General features: G+C 40.1%; 1 protein-coding gene across 2 annotated transcripts; it reads right to left on the bottom strand.

Moving 5' to 3' along the window:
- Nucleotides 1–1752: 1752 nt before the first annotated feature.
- Nucleotides 1753–18260, bottom strand: FDX1 (ferredoxin 1). 2 transcript variants are annotated; one of them, XR_009728647.1, is made up of 5 exons: nucleotides 17970–18260; nucleotides 12246–12370; nucleotides 8803–8932; nucleotides 8212–8359; nucleotides 4080–4281 (listed from the first exon to the last, which is right to left on the bottom strand). XR_009728647.1 is itself a non-coding variant. In XM_061374506.1 (4 exons), exons 1-4 carry the CDS (start codon nucleotides 18134–18136, stop codon nucleotides 4167–4169), a joined length of 537 nt encoding a protein of 178 aa, XP_061230490.1. In that variant the 5' UTR covers nucleotides 18137–18257; the 3' UTR covers nucleotides 1753–4166. The 2 variants fall into 2 exon arrangements, 1 of the variants encoding a protein (XP_061230490.1); XM_061374506.1 differs by lacking the exon at nucleotides 8212–8359 and having other exon boundaries at nucleotides 1753–4281; nucleotides 17970–18257.
- Nucleotides 18261–26664: the final 8404 nt, after the last annotated feature.

Here is a 26664-nt window from a genome sequence, read left to right as displayed (position 1 = left end):
CGTGCTCTAAACAGGCAGAAATGGGAAGATGAAAGCTTCGCTGAGTGGATATAAGGAAGGTTATATCAAGCTTTTTATCCTTTCTGATCTCTAGCAAATGTGAGAGATGCACTCCAGTGCCTGTTTGAGGAAGAAGGTGCTGGAAAGGGTTAGGAACAAGGTGATTACGCTGGACAAAGATAACAAAAGTTGGTGGAAGCACACAAGCCGTTTTAGTGCTCAAAATAACGTTTCTGTTGTTGGTCTGAGGTTAAGGGAGATTCCAGAGCCATGGAGAAGGATGCCAGAGATACTTCTCTGAGCAGAGCGAGGCCACAGCTTTAGGTGGAAGTTTGCTCTAGTTGCAAATGCTCCATCACTGCTGGCCAGAAATTACTTACCAATCATTTTTTAATTTGGACTGGTTCACAACAATGAAATGCTTAACTTCATAAAAAAGTAGTGGAGGGCAGTAGGTTAGAAAGTAAATCTCAGGGTTACTTTGGTTGGTTTATGTATGGACCGCACTTTTTGCTGCTCTCTTGGCAGGGTTAACAGGGAGAGGAGCAGAGACACTATAGTGCATAGATCTATACAGCCACCCTCAGAATCAGCAGCTCCTGCCAGGATGCACAAAATCCCTGATCCCTTCCACATCTTTGCAAATCATTTGCAGAGAAATCACCAGCAGCCCCTTTCCAATGTTTTGTACTATTTGATACCTCAGTGACTGATCTTGAGCATCTCCTGTAAAGATTTCTCTCTCCTTTTTCCTCCCAAGGAATGAGGAGTTTGTTGGATATTGGACTACCCAATCTTTGCATAGCACATCAGCCTCTGTTAGGGCAAAACACAGTCTCTGTGCCCAGCCCAGACTCATGAGCTGGGGTTGCATCACCTCTTCCACTGTTAGTTTTTGGACATGGCCTCTTCAACCTGCCTCCAACTGGGACATTAAGTTTGAACACAGCTCCCTTAAATCCTCTGGAGCCCTGTAGCTAAAAATGGACATAGGAGTTTTTCTGTCCAAAGTAACACACTGCCTGGAGAACTCCTTTTCCTCTCCCTAGTGAGAGCTTGCAGCCCAGATGATGGACACTTTCCCTGGCAGAAGAGCAAGGTGGGAGTGTGAGGCACTTCCTCTTCCCCCTTCAGACACCACTGTCACAGAAATGGGGACTGCTGGCTCCTGTGGTTGGTGTCCCGGCCCACAACAGAAGACAGTAGGACCACAAACGTGACTGGGGCTTCAGGGGGTGAAGGGACTTGACCTGGAGGCACAGACAAGTTCCCCCACACCCTCAGAAAGGAAGAGTGGGGATGAGACCTTTCCTTCTGCCAGAGGAGGGTTTTGGCCTGGCTTCCTCACAAAACCAGGAATCAGGACCCCACCAATAATTGTGAATTAAAGGTCTGTTTCTGCCCCAGACTGCAAGCACACGTTGCAAACTGAGGTTCAGAAGGCAAAGGGAACAAAGTCAGTTCTGATTTTCTCTTCATTTTTGAGTGGGAGTGAAACAGAAGAGACCCACTGACTCCTTGTTTTACCAGAGAAAGGAAAAGCTTTTAGAAAGCAAGTTACCTGTAAACTTTATTTGGACAAGGAAGCAAAATATATATTTGACTAGTTTTGATGCTTTAGTTGTGTGCCATTGTGCAATAATTCATACTTACACTTGAACATGCATCACTAACTGTTAAGTTCCATTTTATGCCCAGAAATACATTCAATAACTTAGAGGGGAAAAAAAAAATCAATACAAACAAGGTATGTCAGAAAGTGGCCAAAAATAAGATTTATTTCCAAATCGTTTTGACAATAAGGAAACAAGTATCTCTGAACTGTGCATTTTTGGGATTACATGTCAGTTCCTTTGCCTTCAGAGATTTCCATTTGCATGCAATACGGGATACCTCTTGAATTCAAAATAAACTTTGAAGTGTACTTTTTTGCTTTGCTGTGCTAAGTAATTCCTTCCACAGGCACACTACAGGAGAGTCAAAGTCTTTGTAACGAGAAGCTGTCACAGGAAATGCACAATGACACAACCTTGGCTTAGAAAGGAAACTATTACAAGAGCTGTTTCACATTTGTTTAATGCAGCATCAAATGCTTCAGGATTCCCACAAGGCAAAGTGCCTCATGCTGTGCATAAATAGACAAACAAAAAACCCAATAAACCAGCCCAAAGCAAAACCCCAAAAAAACAAACCCCAGCAAACACCAACATCTATCCCTAAACAGCTATACTGAAACCTCAGATTTCTTTCCGATGCAAGAATGCACAGTGTATCTGGTTATGACTCAAGTTATGTTCCCTCTCTTGGAAGCCAAAGAGCTGTGTCTTATGTAAAAGAATCAGAGTTCAATATTTAATAAATGTATATAAATGAACTCAGAGCAAAGGTAACACTAAGTGAGAACTCATTTACCTTTGAGCCCGACTGTGGCAGGGTAACCTCTAAATTACAATTAAAGTCACAGCAGATGTAGAGGAAGACAGCAGTATCTTCAGAACATTTCTTCATCTTATTTCCACCCTTCTTCCCAACTTTGCTCTGTCTTTCAAAAGCCAGGAGATTTCAACTCTAAAGTCACATTTTGAATTAAATGAGAGGAAGTGTATTCTGAAAAGCATATATGATTAAGTTCTGAACAGAATACATTAAACCTATCTTGTTTAAGGGGAAGTCCAAAGGGACCACCAGGAAACAAATACTTATTCAGAGAGAAAATGAAATAATCTGCACCAGATCTATTTTCAATACAGTTCTAGAAAATATTTTTATAGCAAAGAGGGTCATTTTTCTTTTTTTTTTTCTTCTTCTTTTGAAGCTCAAAATAATCCCAATATCTGACACTGGAAAAATATTTTTTATCTCTCCCATAAATATAATAATGCAAGAAAAGATGCCTAGATGTCATTGTCACCACTTCAAATAAGGCATTAACAAATGCATTAGATCATTTAAGTGTAAATAAATGAATTTTATATATACATAAATATGCTCAAAATATTAAAATAACCTTATAAGGGTAAACTAACTATTGTAATGGTGACAACCATTTCATCTAAGTATTTAGGCAACAAAAACTGGAGAGAATAATGAAGAGTCTTAGAGACATTATTTTACTTTGTTCTACTTCGGAAAGACTAAAACTAGAACCAACTGAAAGCTCTTCATCATCAGTTCACAGGCAATCCCACCATGGGGGTCTCCTCAGGCCTTCTGTGGAACCTAGCCCATCTGTATGGAATAAATATACTTGGTCATTCCACATCAACCCTGCTGAAATGATCCTGAGAGAAGGCCCAGAACCTAGGAACCTCTTTAAGCTGAATACCCTGATTAACATCATACTGCCTCCTGATCAAGCTAAAACCTCAGAGAGGGATGAAGAATTCAGAACAAATCTGTTGACAAACACTGCCCTCTTCAATTCCAACTCAACCATCTTCAAAGAACTGTAAGAATTTACAGTTACCTCCAGTGGTTATGCCCTCCCATTAGACAGCTCCAGTGCTTTACTCTTCTAAGCCCTGTGTATCCCCGTATTTGTCATGTAGTCAAACGTAATGAAGTTGAGGTTTACCGATTTCTGATTCAGGCCACAGAGATGCATTGCAGCAATTAAGATGTAGGTGCCAACATTCTGCATAGGCCCCTAGATTTCACGGTTTTAACAGTATTTTTGCCAAGACAAAAAGTTTGGAAAACCCTACGCTGAAAATCCACTATTTGCTGAGGAAGGATCCTATTTACTGAGAACATGAACTAGCTCTGAGTACACCATCTTTAATGACAACACTTTAAAAAGACTCAGTCTTACAAGTTTTGTTCTCTTACATATCTAGGTCTGAAACCTAGAAATGATCAGGGGTTTTTAGAAGTCTTGTAAAAGTGATCTGGCTTGCAGATGTCATTAGTTTTGGCAGAATCATATTATATGAAACCTGTAATGCACTTGCTAACGCTTAACCTAATGATCACTTGTAAGAAGTATTATTGCATTTTAAGCGTAAAAATATAGGAGGTTCTATAAAGAAAATTAAAATAGCATCCATCTAATATTGATAGTCATATAAAATAACTCACAATTATGTAAGTTTCCATATTTAATTACACATTTAAAAATAAGTTATAAAAATAATTAAGCTTCTTTAAAACCCCTAAGTTATTGCCTTTTAGGAGTTTTTACTCATATCTACTGATTGTCTAACATCTGCAACAGCTTCTGGTACTCGAACAGTCATATTATCCATGGATTTCTTCAAGCAGATTTGGCAGCCTAAACGTGATCTGTAGGGAAATAGGACATTGTCATTAGTTTTACCTGATCACATATCTAACAGCATTTACCCCCCTATGCCTCCAACATTCAGCCATCCCACACAAATTATGATCTACAATCAGCCACTCTTGTGCATGGCTTAATCAAGACCAGCAGTGAACTGCATGCATCAATGCAAATATACATGTGGTAATAAAAATGATTTACATTAAGTAGCAGAGTTCAGTATACTGGAAAGTGGTACACAAGTACTTCCTACTTCCTGAGGCAACATACAGTAAGGGTGACCGTTCCATTTTCAATGGGTCACTAACAGTTCAGTCAAGTGCAGTGAATAACACTTGATGTCCCAAGGGACATTTGACATCTCTGAAAAGATGAAGGCAATGAATCAGAATGAAAACCTCAGAAAAAGCAAAACCTAAGTCATACAGGGTCCAATGTTTTCAAATTAAACAACTCAAGATTAGGTCATTATACCAGAGAGTAAGAGCGAAAAGACAAGAAACATAGGAAGGAGAAGGATAAAATACTCATGGTACCTGAGGAGATGCAATCCTCCATTTTTTCTACCTACCATTCAGCAGGAGAAAATATTGCACTTGAACATTTCAAAACAAAGACATAATACCACAACAAAATTCTGCAGACATCACAAGCCACTTTTACTGCTGGGATATCTCTAACATAATGTCCATGCTTTGGTACTTAAGCATAGAACACTTAAACATCAGCAAGGATGGACAATGTTCTCTAGCCCCAGCTGAATAATTTTATCAATATAGGAATATAGGCAGAGATACTATAAAATATCATACTACATTAATATCTTTATAGAACCCTTACAAGCATGTAGTGATTAACTGCTGTTAAACCTCAAAATTCAGTACTGTATGAAAATGCAATACTTTTATGTAAATGACTCCATACATCAACTTCAAATTACTAGAATGCATGTATAAATACATACATTACCAGAAGATTTAATCTCCTGAATATACATCCGTAAGAATACGGTTAGAAATTACATCTATTAGATATGCAATTTCTGATACTTTCAGCAAGGTTGAATTTTACTGAAGTGCCTGTTTTCACTAAAGACCAATGTTAACTCCCTATGTATTCTATAGTGTAGCAATGGATTCACTTCACATGAAGGTTTTGAGCCTGCTACACAGCCGTACAAAAAAAACCCTAGGCAGCACTAAATAATACTGTGAGAAACAACCAACCTTCTCTTATTTAAATTCTTCCACAGCATTTACAATTTTATAGATATTTAACCAGATTCCTCCACTCCTTAAAGCTGAAGAGTGGACTCCCAAAAAGATGATTTAGTCAATTCCTGCATGCAAACCACCCCTCCTTTAACCACTTCCCTTTATTTACTCTCATTCTAATACTTAAAAAAAAAAGAAAAAAAAAAAAGGAAGTAAAAAGATACGGTGAACTCCCACATTGTCATGTAATGGTCATTTTCTGGTTTTCTACCTGTTCCTACCTAATATTGCCAATAGCCCATTTACTTTTTTGAGGTTTTTGGGGGGGGGGGTTTGGTGTTTTAACGCCAAACCTTAAGCTCACATTCCTGGAAGATGCCGGCTAGCTAGCAGCGTATTTCAAGTCCGCATGGTTACTACTGTTCTACCCACCTCTCCATGTACGTTATCTGCAGCTTTTAACACCAAACTTTGTTTCCTATCATGCAATAGCACAAAATCCTTGTGTATGGCTTCACTGACAGTTTTTGATCTTAACACACTGAGTAACATAGCACTATACACAAAATTTATTATTCATTCTCTTTTCCCAAGTCTCACAAAACCACTCACTACATAAAACTTAGTACCAATCACTTTTAGATCACATATTCTTACCTTGTTAAAATCTATTTATTAACCAATTACTTATCCTTTACAGGGCCTTTGCTCTTACTCACTTCAATTCAATCTCAGTAAAGAATTTCTGAACCTAACTAAACTACACGAACTGTAAGATTTTCTTTTTTGATACTCGGTGACTCATCTGCACTCCCATATCTGTTACATCCATCTACAAAAGCTTTGTAGAATTTTTTTCCTTACAATTATGTGCTAGAAATCATAAAGAAGCAACAGTCCATAGGCACATGATTAACATGTCCAGTATAGAATCAGACTCACTGGTCTCCAGTTCTGATGATCTAATTTTAAAAGGTGGGTTGCTACCTTCCATTCCTTTGATGTGGGAGTGGTTCTAAACCATCTAATTAAGCCTGTCAGACAAAAGTTCAGAAATGTCATCACGAACTCCTATAGAACTCTTGGGTGAATGCTACCTACTCATTACCGTTTGTCATTACTCATTTTACTGTATTCATTCATATTTGCTGCAATGCTCCAGGAAGCCCTCTCCAAAGAAATCTTCCAGTGCATGGACATCCTGTAACATCTCTAGAGACAACAATGCAAAAGAAACTGCTTTTTCATCATCTTTTTATATTTTAAGTGCACTTCTGCATCACCAATTGGCTCTTCATGTAGACAAGCTTCCTGCTTCTGATAGGTTAGAAACAAAACTGATTTTCTACTTCTTAGCAAGCTGTTTCTCAGCTTATTTTTTAGTTCAGTATTCTTTTGAAGCATTTAACATAATAGGGCTTGCATCCCCTCATTCTTAATATCTTTACTGTTCTGCAGTTACTCAAAACCATTTCCTTTTAGCCTTTTTATTTAGTCCCTTGTTTTAAAAACCATGAGCTTCCATGGCTAGCTGAAACTTCCCCAAATACAGTCACTGACAAGTAAAAACTTTTATCATATTTACAACAGAGCATAGTAGTGCATCTCCATTACACACGTTTATATCAGCACAGGAGACCAGGTAACCTATAGCAAGTATCAGTCACTTAAAGCTCAGTCTTCCAGAGCTTTTCACACATATGAAAGAACCCTGGCCATAGGAAGAACATGTGTTGTTAGGAAAACCTGACAGAAGTAACAAGTGTCTTCAAAAGGTCTAAAAACTTAATTTGGTCTGAAGAACTTTGGGAGAAAAAGTAAGTATTTAAATTGCTCTGTCTTTCTACTGTTTCAGCTCTTCAGTAAAAATTCCTTGATTTAAATCTTTAATTAAAAGGTAGCCAAATAAAAAAGTTTTTATTTAGATTGCTGGCCTCCAGAGCTATTTAGGAATTGGTTTGGTGCAGAATCGGAAAGTGACTCTGAGAAGAATTATGGTAGATGGTAAGAGTGACACACTTAATAGACTTACTATTATTTTCAAAATTGAAAATGTTTTTTTGGGGGAGACAGGAAAAAGAAGAAAACAAAAGAAGCTGAAACAAGTTTCTCATGGCTTAACTTCTTTGCCTTTACAACCTCACAGAAAAGCTAATGTTTGGCTGAAGTGAGAAAAAACATACTACTGTGTAGAAACAATTGATACAGGATTCCATTACTGGTATAAGGAGATAAACAAGTTAATTCAGAGTACTGCTTTGCAGAGACATAAAAAAACCTATGCTATACAGGCCAGGTAAAGGCCCTCTGACATCATGGGAAAGATTCTAAAATACTTTGATAAGCAATCGCATTGAAACATGAAGGGAAGGGCTTATGAAACCTTGTAAGGCATAGCTACTCATTCTTCAGGTAGGGTATGTTCTGTGATACAAACTACATGTACAAGCAGTGCAGCACACTAGGAATAGATGAGGATTTGACACCATAATTACAAGGCATATGATGGTGTGCGAGATACTATCACTAGTCCAATGTGCAACACTGCATTAGCAGTTAAGAGAATATTTTAGTTTTATTCAATAGGGAATCTGGCTTGTATGCACCAAGAGTACTCTGACATGAGCCAAAGTATGACAAGTGGTGACACTGCCACGTGTGACACCATTTATCCTAGAGAATGCTGGGGAAAAGGATCTTATCAATGTACATAAATACCAGAGAGGTTGTGGAGTCTCCATCCTTGGAGATATTCAAAAGCTGTCTGGACATGGTCCTGGACATCGGCTCTAGGTGGCCCTGCTTGAGCAGGGGTTGACCCAGATGACCTCAAGAGGTCCCCTCCAACCTCAACCCTTCTGGGATTCTGTGAAAAGAAGATCTGACCAAAACTAAAATACTAAAGTAAACACATTTATAAAATACATTAACTAGCTACAGACTAATGGAGACAAACAACAGAAGGGAAGGGAAACAAGAACAAGAAAAATCACACGCGTGACATCAGCAGCAAAAGCTTTTCTTGAAGGAACTGGGTTTTTGGTCATACTTCAGTATCTGACACTTCTGCATCAGACACATCAAAAGAGCAAGTATTGGCAACTGCCACTCTTCAGTTACAGAAATAAAACTGACATCTTTTTAGTACAATTTCAGCTAATCAGTATTTGAACTTGGCAGTCCCATTTGCATTAACAGAATCCACCTATTCGTTAAAAGACAATTAGGGCATTCTAAGAATAATGGACTGCCCCACCTGCAAACCCTGCTTTTCAGTTTTTCATGTAGTAAAGTGTTATGTTCCCTTACGTTTCTGTGAGGCCATATGCCAGGTCCAGCATGTCCATCTCTTCATCAGTAATTGCATCTAGTTTCTCAAATATGTGGTCTTCAAAGATTAAATGACAAGTTGAGCAGGCCAGCGTTCCTTCACATGCACCTAAGGAAAAAAAAGTCAAGACAACAGAAAATCCAAGTTTCAAATTACAGCATAATTACAATAGAACTTCACAAGAAATTCCTCATGTGTTTGTCTCATACAAGTATCTCTATTAACTACTAAAACTAATGCTTCATATATTCCCACATTCATGTGACTACTTTGCATTCAACTCTCAAGAGCATTTCTACAGTTTCTACAATCCTGAGATTTACCTGAATCCTGTAGTTAATTAAAATACTTAACTAATTCCCTTTCTACCATTTAAAGAGAAAAGTTTTGTACTATAAGAATGCAAAAGCAGACAATGCTGTCAATCAACACTACTTAATTTACCTCCAAGGTTGATCCTTCTCTCCCTCTTTCTCAGTTTTGAGAAGGTTATAGAAGTTCAACAGAACTTAACAGATTTTATTATTTCTTCAGAGCACTGATTCACAACCACAAAGGTAGTCAGGCTAGGGAGACCTACATGTATTATGGGGCAATCCAGCCTGAGATCCAAGGACCTAAGAATTTGCAATGGTTGAACAGAATAAGCATCAACCACATCTACCTGCTAGAGCAATCAGATCATCACAGAACAGTACAAGTTTGAACACTAACAAATTTGTCTCTGCCACTGGGCTGGCACCAAGCTCTCCACTTCGCTGAAAGATGAAGATGCAATTCTTCTATGAAAACTGAGAGAGCTGGGGCTGTTCAGGCTGGAGAACAGAAGGCTCTGGACAGACCTTAGAGCAGCCTCCCAGGACCTAATGAAGACCTACAAGAAATCTGGAGAGGGACTTTTTACAAGGGCATGTAGTGACAGGACAAGGAGGAATGGCTTTAAATTGAAAGAGGGTAAACTTAGACTAAGAAGAAATTCTTTACTGTGAGGGTGCTGAGACACTGGCACAGGTTGCCCAGAGAAGCTGTGGATGCCTTATCCCTGGAAGTGTTCAAGGCCAGGTGTGATGGGGCTTTGAGCAAACTGGTCTAGTGGAAGGTGTCCCTGCCTGGGGGGGCTGGGGGGAGGAGAAGGGGGAGTGCTGGAACTAGATGATCTTTAAGGTCCCTTCCAACTCAAAAAATTCTATGATCCTATGAACTCCAAAGGTGAAGAAAACAGAATTTTTCATATTTGTGTAGAGACTGGTGTTGGGGCACAGAGCACATCCCCCTCCCTGATTCAGACTGACAAAAGACAAGCAGGTAACACATTAGCCAAGTTTCATTTATTTACTCATTTCCAGGGAAAGCAGAACTGAGAACACTGTGCCCACATCACCTCTGTACTCATATGGAACAAAGGGAAGCAAGGCTGCATGTATAACCATTGCTATGAAAAGTAGCAGTGGGATTTATCACCAGACCACAAGAACCACACAGAAAGTACAGTGCTTTCATGTAGTAACAGTACTGACTGCATATATTCAAAGTGACCATGACATTGTACTAGTAGCCATGATTTTAAAAATGGTATCATGTCTTCATGTACATAGAAATGCATGGGAAAAAGCAAAATGCCAAAAAATGTAAAATCTGTTGTATCAGCAGTTCAAGCATTTTAATGTTGCAGAAGTGAAGTGAAAAGAGAAGAAAAAACAAACACCAACCAGTCTATATGAACAGTGGAAGGTCTTTCTGCAAATGTAAAGCTAGCAGTAGCAAACAAACTGAGTGGAACTGAATAATCCAACCCTAACTATTCTATGATTCTATAATAATTCAACAATTTTGTAAGTCTTTGTGTAAGGATATTTCTGTTATTATTACTGCACATGGGATGCCCCCTAGTGATAGAAACAAATAGGTTTAGATTTACACTTTTTTTTCCCCTCACTATCTTTTTTCTAAACACAGAACATACATTTTTATACTATTTACACTGCATTTTTCTTGGCCCTAGTATGTTGTTTCATTTGCAAGTAACTATTGAAATGAGACTATCATATATTATAGTTAAGGATTGTTACAGTATTCCCAAATTTTAGTTTGGCTTCTGTTTATTAACAGCATTATTGGTTGTTTTGGGGATTTTTTCCACTTTATCACAATGCTTTAACATGGCTGATATTTACACAAACTGGGAGAATATTTACTGTAGAATATAAGTGGACTAGCCATAAGCCTGTACGATGTATTTAATAAGTGCTATATAATGCCAGGTATACCAACACTCTTTTAAGAGACGGTTTTTCTCCTCAGGCTTATGCAACTCCAGACGTAAAAGCTGACTCAGATGCAAGTCTGAGATTTCAAATCTTACCAAAGATTTGATTACTACCAGAGAAATTTATCTGCACTGAAATAAGACACACCTCAGATTCCAGACTGTGCAATAATATCCTATTTATGTTTTTAAACCAACTGACTTGCATTCACTCATACAAATTGTGCTTCCACTTTCTGCTTTAGTTTGTAACTACTGATTCTTAAGCACATGTTCATGTAAATACCTGTCCTGAGGTATTTAATTACAAAATACCACTGCTTTTCAAGGGCAGAATCCTACATCCTAGGATCCTACAGAATCACTTTCCAATCAATGGAAAGTGCAAAAGTTTGAAGGAAGAGGGAGGTAGTATAGCATCCTTCTATTTTGATTTTAAACAAAATGCTCCATCCCTGGCAGTGTTCAAGGCCAGGCTGGACGAGGACTTGGGTAACATGGTTTAGAGCGAGGTATCCCTGCCCATGGCAGGGGCGTTGGAACTTGGTGATCTTAAGGTCCTTTCCAACCCTAACTATTCTATGATTCTATGAAACTTGTACCAAGTTAGGATTTGACTGGGCAATGGTTTCCTTTATCCCAGCCCTTCAATAAGAATTAAACTTTTTGCTCTTTTCTACTAACTGACATGGAATTGGTTTTTAATTTCACTTAGCTCTCAAATACTACAGCAACTTGAGCTACAAAATGACTGATAATAAGTTGAGACAGTATGGCAATACAGAAATAAATATATCAGTTTTGTCCTGCCTCTGTAACCTTTCAGCTCTGAAGGCTCTGCAGATGTCATCTTTCATATCCCACCTTGACAGTACTCTGTCCACACGCTCCTCCTTTAACTTTCAAGCAAGACTCACCCCAATTTATTTATTTATTTATTTTAAATTTAACTCAAAATATTGTATGTCCCTGCAAGAAAACAAAAATAAAAAGAATGGAGAGTATTCAGAAATAAATATTCACTTACAGTTGGACTCGATGATTTTAAGGGCCTTTTCCTATCTAAATGATTCTACAACTCTGCAAGTATTTATGAATAAACTGGTAAAGAACATTATTTCTAAACACTGAATAGTATTCAGTCAATCTACTTACCAAACCCATCTATGTCTAGATTATTATTAACAACAACATCCAGCAGTGAATCCCCCGGTTTTCCTTTGGCTGTTAGTTTGTCACCATCACGATTTATGAAATGAACAGTTATTTTATCTTCTGAGCTGAAAAGAAAAGCATATAAAGGAATTAAAGAAAGAACTCTAGATTTTTTTAGATCTTTACAGTTGAGTAAATACTACTTAACCAATAATCACTATCAACTCCAAGAGCACAGAAACCCAAGTTATCAGTCTTTGAAATCTGTAACACGTACAGGCATTTACTGCTGTACATTGAACAAAGGCCATTAAAAGTAAGGAAAAAAAACTTGGTGTGTGTTTTGTCACTAGAAGCTATATAGGATCCTGATAATTAAATTTTTATAAAATAAAAGAGATTATTTTAAATGCTTCTCTACAGAGCTTTATACAGACACCTGCTTTGGATTTATGAAACCTTAATTGTTCTCATCATTATCACCCAGGACAAATTTTAACGTTTCCTATCTCTGCTTTGAGTTTAAGATATTTTACTTTATTTGTTCCAAAATTGAATCCTTGTCCCCTCCTCAAAATGGAAATACTCCAAACGCATTCTGGATTTTTTTGAGCACAGGTTCTCCTACTTTTTCACCTTGTAAATATTAATTCCAATACAGGTCAAAGCTTTGACACTGGCTTCAAAGAAAGAAGGTGTTTTTATTTTCCTGCTTTGCTTTTCAAACATTTATGTTTATTTAAGAATTTTTCTTGCAGTCTGCATAAAATGTCTTAAGACCAAAGCTTTTAATATGGGGAAAAAAACCACCCTGTGTTGTATTATCTATGTTATTTCACATGCATGTTACAGGCAAGCTTTTAATATACTAACAAATAAAATATAGTTGGTTTGTTTTTACACAGTTTTCTTTCCTACAGTAAGTAAGCAAAACAGAAAGAACTTGAATGGACAATGAAGAAACCTGCGAAGAGATTAGAGATACAAACAGAACAACTGAAAGCTAATGCAAAAAGTCTGTTTCAGTGTGAAATCTATGTTTAAGAACAGCATGCTTAATATTCCCTTTAATATTTTTAGTAACTGTGGGCCTTACATGATCTAGCATATGGAAAGTATAGAGGCTTGAAAAATAAGTCACTCTCTGGAAAACTCTAGCCCGTAGTGCTGAACATCAAAGCAACCCAAGTAACTTGTAAAGCTAGGACCCAAGTCCTAGGTTGTTTTGAAAAACAACAGAATTGTTGCTCAACTTAATCTCCTTGCTACAACTGTAAACTCACTTGGTAGCAGTAAGCTCTGTGATTCATTATGATGTCATGTTCAATTCTTGTCATATCATCCCTCAGTCTATTCTTCTAAAGACAGCCACAAGCTACTATTAACTATAAACTCATTCCAAAATTGTAATTGATAATGAAGGATTGACCTTTCTGATCTGCAGGATGCAACTGAAGCATGCACTGTAAAATTCAGAAATCTTCAAGATCTGTCTTTAAAAAATGTTAATTAGTGTTGCACAGTGACACCAAAGGACCACCTCCAGCAAAGGGTCCTGTGGGGGTTTAAGTTGCTACTCTGCTTTTTTTTTTGCTCCTCTGCTGTGCCAACAACTCCCACAGCACAACCAAGGAAACAAGCACCCACTTCTTGGATCTACTAGTACAAAAATCACCATCTCCACTGGTAGTTTAAGACTGATGGGTTTAGATTGCATCTGGAAAGGTACAGATTCACATTCCTGCCAGCCGAAGTAAACCACTGACAGCGTAATTCTAAACTGCTTCAAAAAGCTCTTCCAGCACTCACTGAAATACAGTTTCACTTACTGAAGTATTTCTGTCAACATGACAAACACAACCCTAACAGGAGACACAACGCAAGATGCATTTGCACTTAGGGGCATCCTCTGCCCAAGGTATAGGCATGGAAAGTACTAAATACTTGTTCCAATATCCAAAATACACTCTTCTATTACGGGATGAAGTGATCACAAGTAACATGGACTAAACAGCAGGACATCTGGCAATCCATTAGATCACTGGAACCTTTGTAAAAGACAAGTCACGTCCCTCCCAGTTGTCGAAACACACCTGAAACTGCCTTCACCTGCGATTACACTAATCAGGCATAACACCACAGTGTCATTAGAGCAACAGTCCTGCCCTCCTTCCTTTGTTCCTTCAGTCTCCAGCAGTCACCCTGCCATGCAGTAAACTGGGTCTGGAAACAAAACTGGATGAAACCCTATCTTCACAGGCCAGTGGCCATACCAATGTCAGAACTGGTACACAGTCACATCTGTCTCATATGAAATGTACACCTGCATGAAACAGTTGTGTTACTGCAACTGTATGATGCAGCAATGCAAGCTAAGCTTCATGATCAGCTTAAACATAAGAATGTGGTTTGGGGCCATCCCCATTACCATCATCCTTACAGCAGTATTACCACAAGTCAACTACCTTTTGTTAATCTGGCTGAAAAATCAATCATAAAAACAAAGTCACAGCTGAACCAGCAAGCAAAACTGATAGAAGTGCCACTGCCCACAATAAAAATAAGGAAACAGGAATGGGATCCCCTTTTCTGTAGTAACAATCTCACATTAGCATCAGACAGTTGAGGAACGGCACCATGGCTGTGCATGCCCAGCTGGTGTGGCATGCAGTAAGTGGACAAGCCACAGTACCACCAGTGGGTCACTGACTCCTGTTAAAGACTGCTACAGTAATTCATATTTTCTGTGGGACCTGGCTGATAACTGAAACTAACATTCTAGAGATAGCCTTCTTAAGTCTTACAGTAGGATCAAGTTTTCTGCTATTGCCATTTTTACCACTCTCCACACAGGCAAAAAGTTGAATTAAATAAAAATCATAAATAACTGAGGATTTATTGCACATGTGCCTGAGTGGTGAAAATACTTTCAAAAGTGTGTTGTGGTAATCAGACCAGTCAGACATTCAAAGCACACACTGTGCAGATCTTTCCAATGACTCAGAGATACCATTCAAAAATTAATAATAATCACACCTACATGAAACAATATTTATACTTTTAAAACTTCGGGTAACATGGCTTTTGTTTAGCCAGACATTGTTTGCTTGAAGGAAAAAAAAAACAACAATCAAATGCCACCATACTGCGAACTAGTCACAGGCAACTAACACAAAACATGCCAGGTCTATGCAAGGATAAACAGCCTCAGGATTATCAGGAAGAACAAAACCTATTTTGTGTAATCTGTATAAGGAATAAATAGCCCAATTCATGCTCAGATGAATCCTTTTCACCAGATGCACAATACAATTAATTTATTCACATGGCTGCCACAGTACTATTAGCTTTGTTATCATTATGATAGCCTAAATTAAAGATACTAGCAATGCACAGAGGAGCACCAGAGAACAGTAAACACTGTACATTGTTCCTCCCATGCAAAAAGAGTAAGTACTGCAAGAATCCTAACAGCCACCTCTTCCCCTTAAAAGAAGTATCCTTTTGAATCTTCAGCTATTACTTCCAAATTAAGAATCACCTCTCAGATTCCTCCAAACAAAACACAAAGATAACAACTGTAGCCTGGTGTTGCACATAGTAAGACCCACTCTATTCTTTCTAGATCTTTTATGAAATAGCAAGTCTAACAGCTCTACCTATTTGCCTGTTTAATGAATTAAACTATTATACAGGCTTCAATTAAAATATGGAAGTTATAAATCTGAACTAAACTTTAAAACATGTAGCAATTATGCTGTCCACCAAAAATAATGTACAGCTACCTGAACAGGTATAAAAGAATTCTGAGAGAACTACTGTTCGCATGAAAATAAATGACAACAGATGAAAGTGGAGCAACAGGAAGAATTAAATGGAAATGAAAACATAATGCCCAATACTTCACTAAAACCCTTGGGAACTTCTGCTCACAAGAACCACCTCAGCTAATAATTGTGTACAGCTAGGTCTTCATCCTCTAGACACAAATACTGCTAATTTTATGTATACAAACAATTATATATGCTTTTACTGGAATAACAGTGACTGATAAGTTCAGGAACTTGGTCTCAAATAGTATCACATCCAGAAATGGTAGGACCAGAGAAAGTGACTTGCACATAAATGAAGAAAACAGTAATATATGAAAGAAACAAGGATATTCTTTTTCTCTTGACTCATCTAAGTGAGTATATACGGAGTATATAAACAACCCATATGAAATGCCTGTGTGACCTTTTTTGATGGTATGCATACACAATGCATGTGAATAAATTCCAATCTGTTTGTGAAAGACCTGAGGGATTACAGGTCTTACATTACTATTAGGTAATAATTTTCACTTTTAGTATTCTTCTTCCTCCCATATTTACCCTGCTCAACAGCTTCAATAACTTTTGAAAGCTTAACAATACTTTACAAAGACCTTTTGATTTTTTAATTAAAAATTGTGAATCAGAGACCTTGAAGTAAGTGAATGCCACTCTGCTGGGCCACTCAAAGAGATCTAAACTAGCAATTTACCCATCTCACATAGGGGTCCTAGACTAAAAGGTTAGTTTGTCTCTCCATATTAAAAGTATCCACTGGAACAAAGTAAAAAAAGCACCTACAGGAGAGTTTAAAAGCAAACTACTGAAACAACTTCAATGGCATGGAAAGAGGCAAAGCTACAGTCCTGATGCTGAGCAGCTGATGGTTGGTCTCATTCCGAGTCAAAGAAACTTCTCAGGCAACCAAGTAAATTAGGCTTTTAAAACTTCATTTTAAATACTGAAAGTTAACTGTAGACACTGACTTAGCTTTGAATATACAAACTACAAGCCAGAAGGCCATACATAAACGCAGCCTCTGACTACATGTACTAAGCTGCAAACCCATGGGCTGTGGGATATTAAACATCTACAAAGGTCGTAACTTTTGAAACACGTACTCATACATACTGGTGAGAAGAGGAGGGGTTCTGCACACTTGGATGCATGAGTGCTCTTCAGTAAACTACACCAAAGGCAGAATAAAATTTCAGATCTTCAGTATTGTCAGTATTGGGCTCTCTGGTATGTTCTGTACTTCTACCACAGGCCTGGCCAGACTTCCAAAAAAAAAAAGGAAAAAAAAAAAAAAAAAAAAAAAAAACCACACACAAGAAAAGAAAACCACGCCAAAGCAAGGGAAAGGGGAAGAGCTGCGCTGCACGAAAAAGCGACTCTGATAGGGTCACAGCCTTTCAGAAAACTAGTTTAAACATAAAGAACCCTAGTTTAGTTTTCCGTAACATTATAAGCTCTTTCAAGGGGCTCCAGACTCCAGATCACAAGATCACACAGGCCCTGCGGCTTAACTACTCGAGGGGGGCTACTACAATGCCCCCCCGCAGAGAACTTCAGTGCCACTGCCACGGCAGTCCCAGGCGGGCCGGAGAGCAGGGGCAAGGCGCGGCCCTGAGGGGGGGCGAGGAAGAGGCCGAGACCCGCCCCGACCGGGCCAAAGCAGGGGCACGGGAGGACAGCGGGGCACCGCAGGCCGCACGGCAACGACAAGCCGGGTGAAGGTTACGCAGCACCAGCCCAGCTCGCCCCTCACCAACGGCCCTTGGCCCTGGGTACCCTTAACGCCGAGGCCCAGGCAGCGGCCCGGCCAGGCCCGCTACAGCACTGCCGCGGAGCGAGAGCTGCCGCCGCCCTGAGGAGCCCGCCCGGCGCCTCACGGCTCTGACCCTCTTACCTGAGCACCGCCCGGGCAGAGAGGCTGAACGGCCGGGCTGCCCTCACGGCAGCGGCGGGGGTGCCACAGCCTGGCCATGTCCCGGCTGCCGGCGAAGCGGAGAAAAGCCAGCGGCGGGAGGAGGTGGCGGCGGCCCGGAGGAGCCGTACCGGCCCCGGGGCAGCCATGGCGGCGGGACAGGAGCGCGGAGCTTCCGCGCCGGCACGGGGGGAGGGGCGGGGACAAAGTCCTACTGCTTACGCCTCTGGCGCTACCTGCGGCAATTCTCGCAGCCGTCTACGTAGAGCCCTTCCCGCCCCCTTATGACGGTGCTGTGAGGTGACCGCGCGACGGGCAGAGCGGCGTTACGCAAAGTGCGCAGCGATGCCCGGAGCGGCTGGGCCGGGGTTTACGGAAGGGGCGCAGGGCGCTGTTCGCCTGCCGCACTCCTTGCTGTAGGACGGTGGAAGCTCTCAACTTCCCTCATTCAAACCCAAGCCCTACCCTTCCTGGAAGGTGGCCCGGTGGAGTCCGACATTGTCCTGCCTCCCTGCCCGGTTGGGTTCATGAGGGGCTTCTTGTCACGGCTCAAGCCACGACGGAGGCTCAGCGCTGACAGGGCGCTGGTGGGGTCTCTGATAGGTGGTGGAGGTGGCACCCAAGCACTCCTAGGAGTCCTCACTACATCCCAAGTGTTGCTTTGGATGGCGTGGCCTGTGAAGAACTGAGGTCTCTAGCTCCAGACAGGGCAAGAAGCAGGGACACAGGGGAGCGGACATGGCAGCTCAGGGGTCTCAGACTGTGTTTTATGACAAAATCAATTTCCAAACCCCAGGCACCAGCAAAGGGACAGCAGTGCTATCAGAGATTTTAACAAGAGGTGGGCATTCACTGTGAATGACTCAAATATCAATAGGAAATACTGAGATTTCTTGAACAGTTTCAGACTGCACATACTGACTTAATTAGTCTCTCCGCAGTGTACACATTGCTGTACAAGTTTTGATTAGATGGGTATGCAGATCCCCTTCACTCTACCACACGCTGACTGGAGAGTGCTGAGTGAATGATGAAGAAAGGGAGCATTTACTTACAAATGAATTATTCAAATAGTGAAAATAAATGGGAGAAAGGAGGAAATGTTGATGACCTCTGAGGCACTCAAGGTAGTTAGGATTATTCCTGATGCCTTACGATTTTAGGACTGTGTTTTTGTTGGTGTCAGAGTAAGATCAAAGAGACAGATAACGTTATACTATATAACTTAAATGTGTATTTTCTTTAAGGAGAGAAGCCTGTGATGGAAATATCAAGAGCTTATGAACTGGCCATAAACCAAGTGACTTGAATGTGCCAGTTTTCACTGCTTCAGGTATATAGCTCCTACCTTCTAAGTGGCACATGACATACTCAATGTCATTAGAGGGATTCCCTTTATCCATTACAACTATGGCCAATGTAAGATTTTACAAAGTCTGAATCTTGTCTTTTAAGCTTTATTTCCATTATTGCTATGTCAAAGTAGCTTTTTTAGCAGCTACACTGTGTATCAATCCTGTTACACCAAATATGTTTCACATTATTATCCATTACAATCCAGTATTATTTCCATAAAAATCAAATGTACTGCTGTCCTCATCTAGATTTAGCATAAGATTTCAAAAGTGTTAGTTATCTAGATGCACAGTACAGCTCTACATTTCAGCTGGCGTGAGGCTAACCCATTTTTTTCTAGGCAATTCCTTTAAAACTGTCAGTGTTACAAAGGCTGCAGTAACTTCACACAGGTTGCCACTGTGAAATACAGGCAGAACAGCTTTCAGTTGTTCTTTGATAACTAGCAATATAATTGGTTTTTTTCAAATATGTCTTTTGTAGAGTAATATTATTAAATCTTAATATAAATGCAGTTAACATTAGCAAATGAATATATCACAGAGCTGTCAATGAAATAAATACTCTGAGTGCCAGATCCTCAGGGAGTATACTGGTACCCACACATCCACACTAAGCTATTTTTCATTAGGTTTCACTCTTTGACAGCACAGGAGAAGGTGGCCACAAATAATACATTTTATTTCAGTATTGTCACTACATCATAGGGTCATATATGCATTCTTATAAGGCAGTGTATAGCTAAATATATACAGTATTATGTGGACTTCTAATATTGTAAAGCCAAAAAAGCACATCAGATAATCTACTCTGTCTTTAACCACATGGCTGCTTGTCATAAATTTATGGTTAATGCGGGAAATAAGTCTGAAAAGGACCCTCTGGACTGTCTAATGTAAACATGTGCTGTCACATGCAACTCAAGTAACTAAATATAGAAGTATTTATCAGTTTATTAAAGTTTTCTTGCTGGTATTAACTGCACAGAAAAACAGGCCCAAATTTTCACTCATTGGAAGGGTAGAAGGCTTAATTATCTATTAATTTTCAAATAATTTATTTTATTAGTTTAATTCTTAGTATAGGATTATTCATACTGATTTGTCCCTGCCCCGGGGTTGCCCATGAGTTTAAATAGTTTGGGGGGGTTTGTTCTTCGTGATGTTCACCCATCGTTTATTGTACTCCCTCAAGCCCTTTTATTTTTGCTTCTGTTGTTACAGGTCTCTTCACAAGGAGGAAACGCTTACTATTCTCCTGAATATCCCACTAAACCATTTGCGTGTATATTAGTTTGAATTCAGCCTTGTTAGTTGTGGGCAACTAGTTCGTCCATTCACTTCAAGTCTTGTACAGTGTCTTTAATAGAAATATATGGCCCTGATACATCCTAGGATTGTATTTGATTTTTTGTTCCCATGTACAAATGAAATTAGTAGCCTGAAATAATCTTGTGATCAGTTAATAACCAAGATGTCCTTTGCTATTTCTCATTAATGAAGCTGTCATTAACCACAAGAGTTCTTGCTGCCCCCAAGAACATAGTAAGCTCTTTGAATTTTGCTTCAGTTTGCTTTCATGTGGGTTTTTTGTTCAAATACCATTTTAATGAAGAAAGCTATTTCTATTAACCAGCATTAATCCCTGAGCTAGACATGTTCCACAGCTCTGTTCCAGCCTTCAGACTGCCATGACCCTGAGCATGTTACCCCCACGCAGAAGTTTATTTGGGAAAGTCCAAGGTCAGCTCCTTCACTGATAAAAGGAGTTGTGAAAAAAGCTGATGATGAGGGCATGCTTCACCTTTCCCTTTAGAGCCCTTTTTAATCTGAGGCTCATGCTGGCCTTCACCTATGCCACAGAGCAGTTGTGCAGCAGTGCTATTGGCACTGTCTCACATCTTCAAGAATCTGGTCTTCACCCAGACTTGCTGACCTGGCATCCTAGCTTGGCCTTGGATCTGCCTTGTCCCCATGGCCCTGCTGGGTGACCACTGGACTGTACCTGACCCTGACCACTGTCTCACAAACCAGTCTTGACCCTGGCTTGCCACTTTGCATCCTGATTCCTTGTTGCTGAAGTGACTGTTTTCACATGCATTGGTATTGTGCTTAGCTCTTGGCTATTGCTTCTGTTGCAGAGCAGTCGACTTTTGATGCTTCCTGAAACCCCCACTGCCAAACAAAGAACCCTCCTAATTCCCTCATAGTTTCTATATAACATATGGTTCTGGGTGGGCAAGCTCAAAGAAAATGGTGGAGCAAATCAGGTCAGGACACACTGATGAAATAAGAGTAGCAGAGTGAAATAAAAGAGAGTTAAATTATAACCAGTGTGTACCTAACATCTCTCTGTATCTCACATTGGTTGTGCACAAGTATTTGTTGCTTGCCTCCACGGCATGTTCATTGCAATGGTAAACATTTTGTGAGAGCTGCTTCATCTTTCCCATGTATTTGTATGGGTTCTTGCACATTGGGGAACAGGTCTAATACAAACTTTATAATCCTTTGTCGTCGTCCATCAAACCACTAGAGGGCAAACAATTTTAGCAAGATAATATACAAGTGTTCACATTTAGCTTCATCATTCAGGCCATGGAATGTAGTCCTATGGCAATTTCTGGAAACCTGGGGTGAAGCTGTTGTGGTCCTCTGCCTCTCCCTCCCTTTTGCTGTTCTAGTGTTCGTAAGCCACGTGTGGATTCCTAGAGGTGATCTGTGCCAAAATTAACCTAGAAAAAAAAAAGCACGGGGAATGAAAGGATAGAGAAGAAAGTGGTTTCCAGCCATTTTAGTTCCATCAACCAACTTAAAGCCCCCCACCCTTGTGCATTTATTGTCCCATGTATCCTGGGACAACAGCAGTCCCAGCTTGGGTTGGTTTATGCTGCTGAGCAAAGTTACCACATATTCTTCTATTTGGCATAAAATTCCAAAGTTCAGGATGATAAAAACATTACATATATATGCTGATGATCAGCATTTTTATTAGAGAGTTTTTTGAAAATAATAATTCCACCAATTAATCAGACTTCTTTATACAATTAGCTTTTCTGGTCATTATCAAAGTTCTGTATGAGCAGTGTTTTAACTTGGATTTTCTTAGAAGCAAAATTGTGCCACATTATCCCTTTCAGTTGAAATACTGAAGAAACATCAGAAAAAGGAAAGGATCCATGGTCAATGTGGAAATTTCCTTTTGTGATCATCTGCTGTTAACCAGCATGGGAACAGAACCATCTCACCCAGTTTATTCTCTAAGGTAGTGTGATTTATGATAACCTAGGATTCCCCACCTTAGGTTTTGGCATAGCTTTTAGTTCAGTCCTCTGGCTACAGTTTCGCTTGGATTACAAGAGTGCAACTAAGCCCTCACAGAAACAGATAGGAGAGCAGCAGGCCACATTATTTCATCTTGGCAACCTTCATGTGACTGTGGGCAGAAGTGGGCATGTGAACTGCTGACACAATGTTTTCTATGTTTCAATGTTCGTTCCTCCAGACTATACCATCTCTTCTACCTGAGTATTCTGAGACCAAGATCTTGCTTTCCACCTGCCCCTGCCAGTTCAGTGACACAGACCTTGGTGTAATTTCAAGCAATCAAACTTAAAATGTTTAATTTATTGATCATAGGAAGGGTCAGCCAGTCAGAAACTGGTGAGTGGGACACACTGGCTGGGCTCTTTATTGTTACTTTCAGCCCAGGAGGCCAAGGACTAGGGAGCAGTGACATCTGAAGTAACCCATGCTTGAAATAGGGCAGGAAGGTGAAGGAGAGGTCATCAGCCAATGAATGCTCATGGGGTTGTTTTTATTTTGGGAATTAAAGTGGTTTGTAAGACTTTTTGTAAAAAGGCAGGTAATCTGAGTACCAGCAAAGTGCGTGTGTAGCTCCCAAGTGATTCTACAACAAAAAGGAGCTTTGGGAACTTGGCATTTTGTTGGTGAGGATCCAGTAACTGCGGTGCAGAAGGGCAGGAGGGTCTTTTGTTTGCAATTGTTTTGTCTTTGCTGGTTTCACTACAGCACCTGAAATACAGCACAAAACAGAAATGTTTGGAGTTCTGTCATTCAAAGAATTGGTGCTCTGGAAATAGGGCAGAGCCTGGTGTTATCCACTCAAGAGAGGAAAGCTGAGGAGGTGAGTCTGTTTTATGACAGGAAGGTGAATTACTGCCATGGAATTCTGCTTAACTGTAGATAATGTGTTGCTTCAAAGCCACATTTCTGTCATACATAAAAGACTGAAATCTGCATGAGAATTTGCATCTTGAATTCTTCTACTTCATGTTACACATACCATTTCATAGCAACAGCTCCTTCCTATGATAAGCTGAGAAAGTAACTGGTCTCCAATTAAACAAAAAAGTAATTTTACAACTGCAGAAGGTTTGTGTTGATGATGAATTACAGCCTGATATCCACTTCTGTTGCCTACCTGCACCCAATTCTCTCTGGATAACGCAATTATGAAATATCAGCAGCATTTTTACTCTCTTCCTCAGAGTCCTTACAGTTGTTCTGTAACAACCACCGCAACAAGATGTAAGCAAAATGTCTCCATTAAGCAAGGATGTTGATTGCTGTAGACGCTGCAAGTCCTGCTATCCTGTCAGTAGCAGGTGGAGTGAGTGATGTATGAGGTCCTGCATGTTGGTCTTTTACTACCTCTGCAGAATACACCTTTGTATAGCCTGTGATGAAGGAATGCATTTACTGTGAGTGGTAGCCTATTGGTTTGTAAAAAGAAACCAGCTCAGTTGCACATTACAAAGACTTTTGTGTAAGGTTCTTGGAGAAAGAGTGATGCACAAAAGGTTAAGTGTGCTAAGGCAGGAGGGTTATGTGTCCACCAGGAGGCATATCAAGACAGGGCTTCATCTTCCTCACGGATCTGAATCCGATGCAAGTACTAGCAGTGGAGAGAGGCGAAAGTTTTCATCAGATTTACACATCAGGAATTAGGAAATTGAGAGGTTTCTAGAACAACATGAAAACTGGCAAGAAGCTGAAGTAATAAAATGCATATATTTAAAAAAAAAAAAAAAGTCAAACTGAAAGAAGGGAGATTTAGATTAGATATTAGGAAGAAATTACTTACTTTGAGGGTGGTGAGACCCTGGCACAGGTTGCCCAGGGAAGTTGTGAATGCTCCATCCCTGGCAGTGTTCAAGGACAGGTTGGACGGGGCTCGGAGCAACCTGCTCTAGTGGAAGATGTCCCTACCCATGGCAGGGGGTTGGAACTAGGTGATCTTTAAGCTCCCTTCCAACCCATACCATTCTATGATTCTGTTCTCTGGTCAAAGGCTATAATTTCAAATAAATGTGGCTGATGTTCAGAGTCATTGGAAGTCATAATTGATATGACTGAAAATAAAAATGCTAATCAAAGTGTAAAGCAATACTAGGGCTCAGCTTTTTATGGTACACATCAGCAGGTGTCTAAGATGCCAAATTAGATATTTCCATGTACATATGAAAAAGGACAAAGTTTCAATGCTGCAAACATTTAGGCTTGTGAATGATTGTATCTGTTATATATTAAAAATATAAAAGCAATTGCAAAACCAGCTACAGGCTAGGACTCCATGGGAATACAGGTTGTAATAAGCTTAGCAGCTGTGCTTCTCTGACAGTGTAACTGGAGTTAGAAACAACAATCCTTCTCTCTGACACCCTAGGAACATGTATATCAGATCAGGAATATGAACTGGTGTTTTCAAAGATGCTAAATTTTGTTTGTTTGTTTGTTTTAAGTATTGTAATCCAAGCCTTTTTTTCTGTCATTTCAAAATCAGGTAATCAGCTAGGAATTGAAAACCTAAACCCAAGGAAGCACAAACTTATTTTCCCAAGCTTGAAGAGAAACCTGAATATAAGGGCATGGAAAGGAAGTAGAGAACCCCAAACTAGTATTAAGGCCTCGTGAGTGGGTTTTTTTTTAATGCCAGCCTCATGACTTTCTGGGAACTGATTTATTGAAAGCCTTAGTTTGGCAATTCTGTGCTTAGCTAGCTTGGGCTTGACCCAAGTCCTCTTTTCTCTTGGCAGCACTTAAAACAGCTGAGATGTAGCCTATGTTCCTTCGTAATCCAAGATTGCTGTGTGCAGTCAAGAGCCCTTCAGCATCGGAAATGAACAATAACCCCAGGCTGTGGGCCCTGCTGGTGGTGTGGGCTGTGGGGCTGGGGTGAGGAGCTGAGGGCATGATCTGTTTCCCTGGGACCAGCTTCTGTGTGGGTTTAGTGCAGCTGGCACACTCCAACTGGTGTGGAAATACTGTTCTAAACTGCACTGTAACCCAGCTGCTGGAAACTCAGTTGTGTAGAGAGAACTCGTCTGATATTTCCAGTTCTTCAACATTTACAGGAGCTGCTGCTGCAATCCAAACAGAGGCAGTATTTGGGCATCTCCTACAGCAGGCCATGTCCTGCAGGAACAGTGCAGAAGCAGCACCAAGCATTTTCCTCACAGTTCCGCAATCTCAGTAGTAAGGCAGCAATAAAACAATGTGTCCAATGTATTCCATTGGCTTTGCCTGTCGGCTCTTATTTCAAGGCAGAGCACTCTGCTGGCGTATATGTATCATATAGAGGTTTTTCTTGCACTGCTTCTAGGGCTCTGAGCCAAACTGCTGGCACAAAGCTGGAGTTAGTAACCCACAGCAGTACCACTGTAGTTCCAACTGCTGAGGTAGTGCTCTACCCTATTACTTTTCTTACACACTTCTGTTTTCTATATAGAAACAGAAGTTGCAGAATCATGCAGCTCTCAATTTCTAAACCAGGCCAAATTCATTGTTTTAAACCAGCACAGCTGTGAAGTTAGCACTGAGTCATGCTGCGTTACACCAACACAGAGCTGGGCTAGCCATCATAATGCAGAAGACTGTGAAAGACAAGTAAATGAATGTCTAGCTCCAGTGTTTATGCCCTTTATTAAGGATGAGACTGCTTTTAGTAAAAGCAAATGGCTTTGTAACATCTGGGTCTCAATGACTTGTACCCAGTTGGGGTATCAGGATGGGTGTTTGTTGCACTTGACAGCTTGTATCTGTAGATGGGTGTCTTACTAATATGGAAGAAATTTGAACTCTTCAGTTATGTAATGGAGAAGTAAATGATTTTCCAGAAATTATTATTTGTTTATCAAAGGAAAGTGGGGAAGTGAAGGCTGTTTCCTGAGCCACCACTGTTGTAGTCACTGCAGACCTGCTTGTGCCTTTGCCATTTGCTAGCTGGGACATCCAATTAATTAGACTGAACTTGCTTCCTTTTCTATCTACCCATCCTGGGTAGACAGAGGGTGTGTATG

Source organism: Neopsephotus bourkii, unplaced genomic scaffold (assembly GCF_033783945.1).
Source record: "Neopsephotus bourkii isolate Nb327-2 ecotype Australia unplaced genomic scaffold, CSIRO-AGI_Nbou_v1 NB_1638, whole genome shotgun sequence".
NCBI classification, from domain to species: Eukaryota; Metazoa; Chordata; class Aves; order Psittaciformes; family Psittacidae; genus Neopsephotus; species Neopsephotus bourkii.
This window is presented reverse-complemented; position numbering and strand designations above follow the sequence as displayed.

Excerpts from the sequence above, each read along its gene's own strand:
- FDX1 (XM_061374506.1), bottom strand. The coding sequence starts at position 18,136 with ATGGCTGCCCCGGGGCCGGTACGGCTCCTCCGGGCCGCCGCCACCTCC. Across the intron at positions 12,371-17,969 it reads TCTGCCCGGGCGGTGCTCAG|CTCAGAAGATAAAATAACTG; the intron begins GTAAGAGGGTCA and ends TTTTCTTTTCAG. Across the intron at positions 8,933-12,245 it reads TCTAGACATAGATGGGTTTG|GTGCATGTGAAGGAACGCTG; the intron begins GTAAGTAGATTG and ends TTTTTTCCTTAG.